Source organism: Corythoichthys intestinalis, chromosome 16 (assembly GCF_030265065.1).
Source record: "Corythoichthys intestinalis isolate RoL2023-P3 chromosome 16, ASM3026506v1, whole genome shotgun sequence".
In the NCBI taxonomy this organism is placed as follows: Eukaryota; Metazoa; Chordata; class Actinopteri; order Syngnathiformes; family Syngnathidae; genus Corythoichthys; species Corythoichthys intestinalis.
In genome coordinates, this window is record NC_080410.1 from 35,223,593 (window position 1) to 35,236,302 (window position 12,710).

Below are 12,710 nucleotides of genomic sequence, written 5' to 3' on the forward strand. Positions count from 1 at the left end.
AGTTAAGACGGCGGCGGCGGCAGCGCTGTTGGCAAACATGGCTTGGCGAAACCCTCCGGCACTTGGGATTGTGGGACTTTGACGTCGGAGGGGTGCGAGAGCGGCACACTGAAGACGACAATGGAGGAGAGAACCGTGTCCATAAAAACATAGCCACCTGCTTTTTAAGGTCCGGGTGATAAGTAGCGGAGATTCAAAAAAAGGGAAGGCGTGGAGGTAACCCTGACACTGCACATTGGCGGGGACGATAGAGGGCTGGGGTTGGGTGGGGGGAGTGATATAGACCCTGTTTAAGACTTTGGAGGACAGACCTGACGACATCCTCACATTCTACTGAAGCTTGACGGAGATGACAATCATAAGTAGTGTTCTCGTGCTGTCTCGTGACATTCATGCAGTATTAGCGTGTAAAAGCAAAGTACAGAAATCCCCTACTATTGGCAAATTCACCAAATCGAGCATTTTTATCTAGAAAACTATTTCATTATTTAAAATCTCTCCTATTAAAGGTGACTAGGGCTAGGCGATTAGCCCCCCCTCCAAAAATATCACCCCATCGCAATTCTTTTAATGATTTTTAAAAAGTTTTTTCCCCTCATGTTGCCTTAACTTATAGTTTTAAATAGTCTGTAATGATAACATGAGAAAGTAGAGAGTACTTTTGACATTTTTCTCACATATGAAGTAAATCTTCACAAAATTAGAAGCGCTGAATGACTGAAAACTCTTCCAAACTACAGATGTTGATGTCATTTGTGATGCTATGATATTTTACTTTTTCAAGAACTGTTCAGAATCAAACAACGCTAGCAAGTAGTTTTGTATTTTATCCTTGTATGAAGTAAATATTAACAAAATTAGCAGCACTGAATAACTGAAAACTCGCTAACAATGGATGTTGATATAACTCATAATGCTAATTTTCGTAAGCGAGTGAATGGTGTCTTATATTGTATTTTAGCATCAAGCTACCAGGCGTATTTTGTAATTCAGAGCGTAATATAAGTAATTTTCTGTTATGTGTGCTTAGCTTTACAAGTTACCTCCACTTAGAGTGTAATAAAGCGCTCAAAAATCATCAAAATTTGACTTTTTTTTGAGGGACTTTTCAAAATCGTACAAAACTAGACAGTAGTTTCACATTTTATTCACGTATGAAGTAAATATTAACAAAATTAGTAGCACTGACTGACTTAAAACTTGTAAACAATAGACAATATAGCTTGGGATGCTAATTTTCATAACCGAGTCTATGGCGTTTTCTATTGTACGTTAGCATTAAGCTACAAGGTGTTTTTTGTAATTCAGTGCACAATATGAGTCATTTTCTGTTATGTGTGCTTAGCTTTACAGGTTACCTCCCCCTTGAGTGTAATAAACGCTTGAAACCCATCAACATTTGACTTTTTTGAGGGAGTGTTCAAAAACATACAAAACTAGAAAGTAGTTTCACATTTTATTCATGTATGAAGTAAATATTAACCAAATTAGCTGCACTGAATGACTGAAAACTTGTAAACAATAGACAATATAGCTTGGAATGCTAGTTTTCATAAGCGAGTGAATGGCGTCGTCTATTGTATGTTAGCATCAAGCTAACGGGCGTATTTTGTTAGTGTGCAACTGTGCAATATGAGCAATTTTCTGTTATGTGTGCTTAGCGTTACATGTTAGCTCACACTTAATTGTTAGAAAGCGCTTGAAAACCATTGATATTTTACTTTTTTGAGAACTTTTCAAAATACAACACTAGAAAGTAGTTTTCACGTATGAAGTAAATATTTTTAAAAAATTAGCAGCACTGAATAACTGAAAATTCGCTAACAATAGATGTTGATATACCTAACTCATGTTGCTAATTTTCATAAGCGAGTGAATGGCGTCTTATATTGTATTTTAGCATTAAGGTACCGGGCGTATTTTGTAATTTGGTGTGAAATATGAGTAATTTTATTCGTTATGTGTGCTTGGCTTTACATGTTACTTCACCTTGACTGTATAAAGCGCTTGAAAGCTATTAGAATTTTTGACGGACTGTTCAAAATCTGCATATGGCTGATTAATTGTCAACCTCAAATTAAATCAATCTTCAAGTAAACAATGCTTTTTCTGAATGACTACTATATACAGGAAAACAATATATAACTGTTTGATGATTTGGTTTTAGCATGTTTTGTGAATCGTCAATAGCACTGGAACATGATCCTTCATTGCCAGCTGTCCCGGTACTTTTTAACGGTGTACTTGTTTGAGTATTTTTTACATTTAAAAGCTTTTTTGGGTCGGGCAAATAGAAGGGGATTACTGTAGTTTTGGGATGTAAACATTTGTGGTCTCCTCCTCCTCTCCTCTCCTCAGCGGATGTAGACGTCCCTGCCCCAGTCATCCTGGTTCTTGTTACGGCCCTTGTGGGCCCCCGTGTCCAGCGGCTCCTGGCAGTAGCGCTCTCTCAGCTTGGCTCGCCCGTGATGCCGTCCCCCCTGACCGGGCACCGGCGGCTGGTTCAGGTTCTCCTGGTCCGGCTCGGCTCCCTCGTCCTCCCAGGAGGCCTGGCGTCCGTGGTGCTGCGCCGAGTGTAGGCGGCTGCCCCCTCCTCCTCCGCCGCGGTAAGGCTCCGGCTCCTCGTAGGGATCGGTCTCAATGTCCATGCAGGAGTCTCCGGCCTCGGTGTAGGCCGAGTCCCGGCTGCCCTGCGTCTCTGAGTCGAAGGTGTCTTGTCGGGATAGACCGCGGCCCCCGCCCCCTCGCAGTTGACCGCGGGAGGAGCGCAGGTACGACTGTTGCTGCTGTTCTTGATGCTGTTGCTGATGTCTTCCTCCCTGGTATTCGCTCCCTCCGCTCTCCGTCCCCTCCCTCTTTGGGGGCTCTCCGTGCGCCAGGTTAGACCCCTGTGGCGAGTCAGAGGCGAGCGTGCGACCATGCAGACACACAAATGGTGTGAGTAGTTAGTCAAAGGTAGCAGGGTTAGCACAATCAATTACAAATGACACTTTACAGAAGAACCTCAAAAACTGGATGCCTCAAAAGTGGTACGAGTTGTCAATCTTGAGATCGAGGGAAGCGCCAGACCTAAATAGCTGAGTAGTTTTACTTTAGGATTATTTCTTTGATGATACATGGTTTAACAGTTTTTACATTAGTTAGACGGCGAAAAATGCCCCAAAAACATTCAGGTGTATGTATAGTATTCAGAGTATGTGCTGTGGTAGTTAGTAAACGAACATTTATCTTATCCATTTTAGGGACAGTGGTCTCGATAGTGTGCATCTATTCAAAATTTATTATTAGTTTAACTCAATCAATGCCAGCCTGGGTCATAGAGTATGTATGTGTTGTGGTATTTAGTAAAAGAGGCAAGATGATATTGAAAACACCTACTGACAGCAACAGACGTCCAACCCATTTCAATGATACAAAACAAACAAAAATAAATCTTAGCGCAATATACCCGCAGACCACACTTATTTGAATTTATCTCTATTTGTGTTTTTAAAAAATGTTTTTTTTTAACATTTCCTAAAATGTGTTTCAATGTAATTTTCAAAGTTATATTTTTGTCAAATTTAATTTGATTTATAATTATGTTTTTAATTACTTATGATTTTTCAAATTTGCTGTTAATTTATTAATATTAAAATTATATATTTTCTAGGGCTGTAAAAATTATCGCGTTATCGGGCGGTAATTAATTTTTAAAATTAATCACGTTAAAATATTTGACGCAATTAACGCACATGCCCCGCTCAAACAGATTAAAATGACAGCACAGTGCAATGTCCAATTGTTACTTGTGTTTTTTGGAGGTTTTTTACGCCCTCTGCTGGCGCTTGGGTGCGACTGATTTTATGGGCCTCAGCACCCATGAGCATTGTGTAATTATTGACCTCAACAATGGCGGGCTACTAGTTTATTTTTTGATTGAAAATTTTACAAATTTTATTAAAACGAAAACATTAAAAGGGGTTTTAATATAAAATTTCTATAACTTGTACTAACATTTATCTTTTAAGAACTACAAGCCTTTCTATCCATGGATGGCTTTAACAGAATGTTAATAATGTAAATGCCATCATGTTGATTTATTGTTATAATAAACAAATATAGTACTTATGTACCGTATGTTGAATGTATATATCCATCTTGTGTCTTATCATTCCATTCCAACAATAATTTACAGAAAAATATGGCATATTTTATAGATGGTTTGAATTGCGATTAATTACAATTCATTAATTTTTAAGCTGTAATTGATTAAAAATTTTAATCGTTTGACAGCCCTAATATTTTCTTCATTGCCCATCAGAAAATATGTGTGGGCAACACTAATACTGCAACTGGATCTTAAACTGGGGCCGTAAAATATTGTCCAGTAGGTCGCAATTGGCCCCCGGGCCGCATTTTTGAGCCCCCTCATTTATACGAACCTTTGACCACTAACTTAAAATGACGTCAATGGCAGTCAACGTGTTAAAGGGATCCACGGATAGAAAGACTTGTCGTTTTTAAAAGATAAACGTTATTATGAGTTAATATAACTTGATATTGAAACCCCTCTTGATGTTTTCGTTTTTATACGATTTGTAAAATTAGTTTAACTGGTATGTTGCCATTGTTGTTGATATCCACGGCGGTGACGTCACATGGTTACGATGCCGAGCTTCCAGAGTATGACTCTCGCGACATAAACATGTCATCTATTCAACCCTTTCAATTTGAACCCGAGAGGAACATTAATTAGCATGACGGCACTGTCGATATTTCGCAAAACGGGCAGCAAAAGCAAAATGAACAGGAAAGACGAGATGAGACGACGCGAGAGTAAAACAAAAAAAATTTTCTGCCAAAATTTGATACACCGTCGAAACATCTGCAAGAGGCGAATTTGACATTCAAAGTACTACCGTGCGGTTTCAGCTTGTTTTGTTTAGATGCATACAGCCAGAACATACTAACAATGCCTTAAGAAAATACTTAAACGTAGTAATATCAAATAAGGGTGGTTTAAATATGCTACGTGACTAATGTGGTCAACAGAGCAACAATCTGCTTTAAAGCTACCACAAGAAAACACAATGCTTAAAAGCATGAGAGGGAAACATGCAAAAAGTATTTTGAGGCAATAAAAAGGTAACAAAAACACAAATAGTAAGTACTCGCTGCTTTTTACCGATGAGCGCAAGTGTTGGACGTCTTGCCGCGTAAAAGACAATCTATGTTATCACCCCGAGCGTCCATTGCAGGTATTAAAACTTGTACTATATATTATAGATTTTTAAATCAATGGCAATATTTCATGTGTTTCAAACAATATATTTTAGTAAAAGAGAACTATTGTGGCTTATTCGAGCCTAAAAGTCTTTAAGTCTGAGGTTCTCTTTAATAATTGATGATGACTATTACATTATTTGTTATGGGGAAAATGGCATTTCAACTTTGGAGGTTCCACTCTATTTGCACTGCTATATACAACGCCAAATTACGTTAAACTATACTACATACCACATTTTCAGGTTAAAGTGCTGGTTTAAACATGCTCAAAACATCCATGAAAATATGCACAAAATGGATGAATGTAGACCAAAACACTCTCGAGCAGTTAATTGTCAAAATAATGTCACTTTCTGATTCAAGGGGATCATGACACCAAAGAACAGGTACACTAAGCCCCTTCCTTTTACATTGATTGTAAAAGCCAACATTCTTCTACAGGGTGTCCATAAAGTCTCTTTTCCATTTCAGAAAAATTTATTAAAAATGCAATTGATTAGATATTTTATTCAGATTTGTTCTATTGTATTCAGCGTTTATTGAAGTTTTTTTTACCTCTTCTAATACACTTCTACATGGCCACCATTAGTTGCACGAAGCACAAATGAGTCTTCTGCAAATGTTTACCTTGACCTTTTAACTGAATATGTGGCACCACAACTGAATGACCTTCAACCAACCATCATTTTTCAGCAAGATGGTCCACCACCACATTGGGGGCTGCATGTTTGTGGGTTCCTCAATCAAACATTTCCAGACCGATGGATTGGAAGTGATGGGCCAATTCCTTGGCCGCCACGTTCACCAGATATATCACTCCCCTGGACTTCTTTCTATGGGGCTATGTTAAAGATATCGAGTATCGAACAAAGGGACATTACTGACCTTAAGCGAAGGATTACTGATGCCACTGCCACAATTGATGAGGCTATGCTACAGCGAACATGGCAAGAAATCGAGTACCGTCTTGATGTGCTTCGTGCAACTAATGGTGCCCATGTAGAAGTGTATTAAAAGAGGTAAAAAAAAAAAAAAAAAAATCAATAAACGCTGAATACAATAGAACAAATCAGAATAAAATATTTAATCAATTGCATTTTTAATAAATTTTTGAAATGGTAAAGAGACTTTATGGACACCCTGTACTTTTGGTGGCAATTTTGTGGGAATCCCAATGTAAAAATAGATGAGTTAACAAGGCATGCGTTAGATCCATATTCCAAATGGATTTTAGCATCCGCCTGAACCAAACTGGGCATTGTTTCCGAATGAGGAGGAGGTAGGCATGACTTGCTGTTATCAGGTTGGCGCCATGGCAACAATTGATGAGGGAGGACGGCAAGCGGAGAGCGGCTGGTGGAGGCCACTCGGCAGAGTAAAAGAATGCAAGGGATCTGGAGGTGGAGCCTTCTGAATGTCGACTTTAGGTGAGACGGTCTTAACTAGCAGGTCACGCGCATTTATACGTTCTTTTTTTTTTTTTTTTTTCAAGTTCTTCCCCCCATGTTCAGAGTCCGAGCTCCGGAGCCACTTCAGAGGGCGTGCTCGTCCTCTTTCCCCTCGGCGGCGACGGCATGGCCGTCCGCGTCGGGCCACAAATCCATGTTCCTGCGCAGCGAGGTGAGCACCTGTACCTGCAGGTTGGAGACGGGCTCGGGCGAGGCGGCCAGCGCGGCCGTGGCCATGGTGCGGTTGAGCAGCGGGTTGGGTGGGTTGCTGCTGGGCGGGTGCGTGGCCTTCCAGTAAGCCTCCAGGTAGTCGGCCAGGTGCTCGCAGGCGTCCTCCAGCTGGTTCTCGTCCAAGATGATGTCAAACAGTTCCTGCGCGTAGAGCAGATGCACTAGTCAGGGATTGACCCAAAAATATTAGCACTTTTCACACTATTCTTACCTCCGCCAGTCGGCAAAATATATGGAAATGGAGGCTACTTATTCAGTTCCGTATGTTTATGTTCAACATAACTCAAGAACGAATAAAGGGATTCCTGTCAAACTCGCACGATATGTTTGTATTATGAAACAGAAGAGGTGATTACATTTTGGAGGAATGAGGTCAAAGGTCATAGAGGTCAGAAAAGGAATTGTGCAATAGACCCTACTAACATGACGTCACAACCACGCCTCCGCGCCATATTGTCCGTCAACTCGTTGGGTTTAAGCATTACCGCTACGTAAATTCCTCCTATTATGGCGTGTTTTTCTGCTCATTAACATTAATAATCAAAATGGTGAAGGCGTGTGTGGCGGTTGGTTGCAATAACATAGAAGATAGACGGAGAGACTTGAAGTTCTACCGTATTCCGAGAGACCCGGAGAGGAGAGCGAGATGGACTGCTGCAATTCGACGAGAAAACTGGGCACCAAACGATCACTACAGATTATGTAGTAGTCATTTTATATCTGGTAAGATGTATTTAATATATATTTAGAGGGTTTTGGGCTGACAACCACAATTAAGATCATTGCGAGGCTAATCGCCGACAACATACAGTTTCAAATTCAAGATGCTTATTTCTTCCACCATCATTATTTTTTGAATAATATTTAGCTGGTACCAAGTGAAAGAAGTTTAACAGGTGTGTCCAAACCTTTTGCAAAGGGGGCCAGATTTGGTGTGGTATAAATGCGGGGGGCTACCTTGGCTGATTTACATAGAACAATATATTTTAACAAATTTTAGCAAGCCCTTCTGTGTGTCACATTTTCTTTATAATTTTTTAAATTCATAATTTCAACAATCTCGTCTTTGTGGCGTTCTCTTTCGACACTCGTGCTCTTGCGAAATACTGCTGCTGTGAAATTAAACTAGCTTCAAGTTGCTATAATTTCTCGCTGCGTATCTTCCCTGTAATGTTGTCGTACATATCAGCGCGTCTTGTTTGGTAATATTGCGTCACATCGAACTCTTTGAAAACAGCAACTGTCTCTTTGCAAATGAGGCAGACACAGTTGCTGCGTGTTTTATTGAATAAATAGTCCAATCCACCTATCCTTGAAGCGTCGTCCATCGCAGTCAACTTTTTTTTATTGATTGTCGCCATTTTAGAAAATTGGAAGTAAAGGGTCACACGGGGTAATGTTGCTTAGAGTGCTGCTCTTAAAGTTTTTCAAACTTTCGTGAGAATAGGCTGATTTTGTGTGGACAAGATAGTTGTAGATATCAGGGTAGCAGATGTCAGGCAGAGAGGGCGAAGACAGCGGGTCAAAAAATATCGATTTAGGCATCAAATATGGATCTGGCGAATGGATAGACTGAAGATTTTCCACATAACGCCTTTTATGCAACGCATCCAATGAGTTTACAGCGTCTGAAAGCACCGGGGCTTCCATGAATTGCACTATAAATTGCACGACAAATTGAAACTATTGAGAATACGGATAAACACTGACGGACAATATGGCGGCCGGATACAGCGACACGTCATTCTGTGACGTTGGTGAGTAGGGTCTATATCCTATTCAACTCCAATTCCTTTCTTTCTTTCTTTCTTTCTTTCTTTTTCTTTCAGGCGTGACAAATCCAAACAAACATACAGCATTCATTTGTGTTTACATTTAGTTCAACCCGAAAAGAAAAGGGCAGACAGGAGAAGCCGAAGATTATTGAATCCCACCCCCAGTATAACATAGGACGCAGAAATTATCGAGTAACAATTTTGACATTTCAGATTGTGTAATGATTACAAGGTGCTTTTTTTCCCATCCCCTTGATTGTTCATTTTCCCAGTAGTCATTGTCGATTGCAGCGATTTGTTCGTTATGTTGTTTATCCAGAAGATCGGGAATAGCTGAGGACCGATGGCAGGCCGTGTCTGCCACCTCCTTTCGTCTATTTAATCCTCGTCGCGGTTTTCATTCCTTGCTGCATTCTGACGAACAGTCATCTCCAAGTTGCGCAGCTCCGTAGTAATTTTCATTACCATTCTGGTTGTGGCAGTGTTGGATGCCGCTAGGTCATTCTTCACCTGTAATATATCATCACGGGCCTTGTTGAGGCTGGCGTGCACTCCAGCGATAGCGCTGACGGCACTAGTGGCCAATTCCACTGATCTCCTTTGGCTTTCTAGCACTTTCATGATGATCCGACGAGTCAAGTGGGCTCCGAGCCCCTGCAGAAGAATCGCAGCCAGCAGCGCAACAAAAAGATACACATCCTCGATGTCTTCAACTTTTGAGTGTGGTCATTCACAGAGGCCGCAATTTTACCCAGGTATCCGCCATAAATCCGGACTTGAAAGTGTTGCCCGGGCATGGGCGTTGTCCAGGTTCTGCTCGCATTGTAGAGTAGATCTTGTCCAGGGCACTCAGTGACCAATTGACCAGTTCCATGTCTTTACAGAATGGCACAATATTACTAACAGTCAATTGTCTGCACACTTACAGAGCCAAATGATTATCTGTCCTCGTGATCATCAAGTATTATCCCTAAGACCTTGTGTTCTCTAACACGTTCAATAGCCACATGGTTGACTTAAATGTTTAGAATAAATAATAACATATATTTTGTTTTACTAAGGTTTAGTGACAGTTTGTTGGCATTGAACCACTGTTGTAACTTGCCTAATTCCTCATTTACTTGCAGGGCCAATCTGTTTAGGTTGTTACCTGAGCAAAAGATATTCGTGTCATCAGCAAAAAGTACAATTTTTAATATACTGGAGACCTTGTATATATCGTTTATAGATAGTATAAATAATTTTGGTCCCAAGACAGAGCCTTGAGGTACGCCACATGTAACTTGAAGTTTTTCCGACCTTTTCCCACCAATTGTCACATATTTGCAGGAAGGTGATATGATGGGAAGTAAAGGGTGAGAAATATGGCTATGAATTTTCCGGCTTAGACTGAAATCCACAATCTCAGGCTGCTTGTCAAGTTCTCAATGGAACGCTTTGACTCACTTCAACATATTTCCTTGACACCCACGTGACACAAGATGGCGCCAAAGTCACTCTGATGTATTGCTAAATAAGTGAGTTTTGTGTGATTAACACTTTCTGCAAATAGGGGAGTATCATTTTTACTTAACATGTCTACTTTATGTCGTTCATTTCTTTTGTTTTGAAACACTGTAAAATGCAATTTGGGGGAACTGTTTGATAAACAAAAGATTCAGAACAATGAATATTTGTTGCTACATCATCTAAGAATAGGTGATGAATTAAATATAAAAAGACACAGCTGCTTGAGAAATGATTCAAGGGGATCATGGCACCAAACAACAGGATCAGTATGCCCCAACAGCGTCAAAATGTATGACTTACAGGGGGGCACTGAGCCAATTTGTCGGCCGCCACCATCTGCACGTTGAGGTGTTTGGCTTGGGATTTCCCCCTGGATTTGATGAGCCTCTGCAGAACCTAGAAAACATATTCAATACAAAATGAAATGGTGACAAGTTTTTCAATGAAAATCTACCCAAAAATGCCAGTAATGTTGACGTCCCAGAACATATAGGCAATTTTACATTTTTCCTTTACAGCTCTAAAACATACAGTAGGGCAATAAAGTATTTCGTCAGCCACCAATTGTGCAAGGTCTCCTACTTAAAAATATGAGAGAGGCCTGGAATTTTCATCTTAGGTATACCTCAACTATGAGAGACAGAATGAGGAAAAAAATCCTGAAAAATCACTGTCTGATTTTTAAGAATTTATTTGCAAAATATGGTGGAAAATCAGTGTTAGGTCAAGAACAGAAGTTCATCTCAATACTTTGTTATCTTCCCTTTATTGGCAATGACAGAGGTCAAAACGTTTTCTCTAGGTCTTCAAAGGATTTAACACACTGTTGTAGGTATTTTGGTCCATTCCTCAATGCAGATCTCCTCGAGAGCAGTGATGTTTTGGGGCAGCACGGACTTTCAACTTCCTCCAAAGATTTTGTATGGGGTTGAGATCTGGAGACAGGCTAGGCCACTCCAGGACCTTGAAATGCTTCTTACGAAGCCACTCTTTGTTTCCCAAGCAATGTGTTTGGGATCATTGTCATGTTGAAAGACTCAGCCACGTTTCATCTTCAAAGCCCTTGTTGATGGAAGGAGGTTTTCACTCAAAATCTCACAATACGCAGCCCCATTCATCCTTTCCTTTACACAAATCAGGTGTCATGGTTGCTTTTCAGGAAAAAATGCTGTCAAACATGATGTTTCTACCCCCATGCTTCACAGTAGGTATGGTGTTCTTTGAATACAATTCACTATTCTTTCTCCTTCAAACAGGAGAAATTGCGTTTTGCAGGTATATTGGTCCCCTCCTCCATGCAGATCTCCTCGAGAGCAGTGGTGTTTTGGGGCAACACGGACTTTTAACTCCCTCCAAAGATTTTGTATGGTGTTGAGATCTGGAGACCGATTAGGCCACTCCAGGACTTTGAAATGCTTCTCAGAAAGCAACTCTTTGCTTCCCGAGCAATGTATTTGGAATCATTGTATGATGAAAGACTCAGCCACGATTTATCTTCAAAGCCCTTGCTGATGGAAGGAGATTTTCACTCAAAATCTCACAATACATGGCCCCATTCATCCTATCCTTTACACAAAACAGGTGTCCTGGTCCCTTTTCAGAAAAAAATGCTGTCAAACATGATGTTTCTACCCCCATGCTTCACAGTAGGTATGGTGTTCTTTGGATACAATTCATTATTCTTTCTCCTTCAAACAGGAGAAATTGCGTTTTGCAGATATATTGGCCCCCTCTTCCATGCAGATCTCCTCGAGAGCAGTGGTGTTTTGGGGCAACGGACTTTTAACTCCCTCCAGAGATTTTGTATGGCGTTGAGATCTGGAGACCGATTAGGCCACTCGAGGACCTTGAAATGCTTCTTACAAAGCAACTCTTTGCTTCCCGAGCAATGTGTTTGGAATCATTGTATGATGAAAGACTCACCACGTTTCATCTTCAAAGCCCTTGCTGATGGAAGGAGATTTCCACTCAAAATCTCACAATACGTGGCCCCATTCATCCTTTCCTTTACACAAAACAGATGTCCTGGTCCCTTTGCAGAAAAAATACCGTAAAGAACCATGTTTCCACCCCCGTGCTTCACAGTAGGTATGGTGTTCTTTGGATACAATTCAGAATTCCCTCTCCTTCAAACAGGAGAAGTTGTGTTTTTACCAAAATGTTTTATTTTTTGTTTCATCTGACTATATGACATTCTCCCAATCCTCTTCTGGATCATCCAAATGCTCTCTAGCAATCTACAGACGGGTCTGGACGTGTACTGGCTTAAGCAGGGGAACACATCTGGCACTACAGGAATTGATTCCATGGTGGCGGAGTGTGTTATTGGTAGTAGCCTTTGTTACTTTGGTCCCAGCTCTCCCCAGGTCATTCACAAGGTCCCCCCTGTGTGGTTCTGGGATTTTTGAGCCCCAAATTGAGGGAGATTATCAGGGGTCTTGTATGTTTTTCATTTTCGAATAATTGCTCCCACAGTTGA

At 40.6% G+C, this 12,710-nt stretch overlaps 1 protein-coding gene across 2 annotated transcripts in view; it reads right to left on the minus strand.

Moving 5' to 3' along the window:
* Nucleotides 1-252: 252 nt before the first annotated feature.
* Nucleotides 253-12,710, minus strand: part of cacnb1 (calcium channel, voltage-dependent, beta 1 subunit) — a 113,476-nt gene continuing 101,018 nt past the window's right edge. For both annotated transcript variants that reach the window (XM_057860699.1, XM_057860698.1), the window contains exons 12-14: nt 10,532-10,627; nt 6,903-7,088; nt 253-2,888 (exon numbers count right to left, since the gene is read on the minus strand). In XM_057860699.1, the coding sequence (XP_057716682.1) occupies nt 2,355-2,888; nt 6,903-7,088; nt 10,532-10,627 (816 nt within the window). In that variant the 3' untranslated portion in view covers nt 253-2,354. The remainder of the gene's footprint in view (nt 2,889-6,902; nt 7,089-10,531; nt 10,628-12,710) is intronic.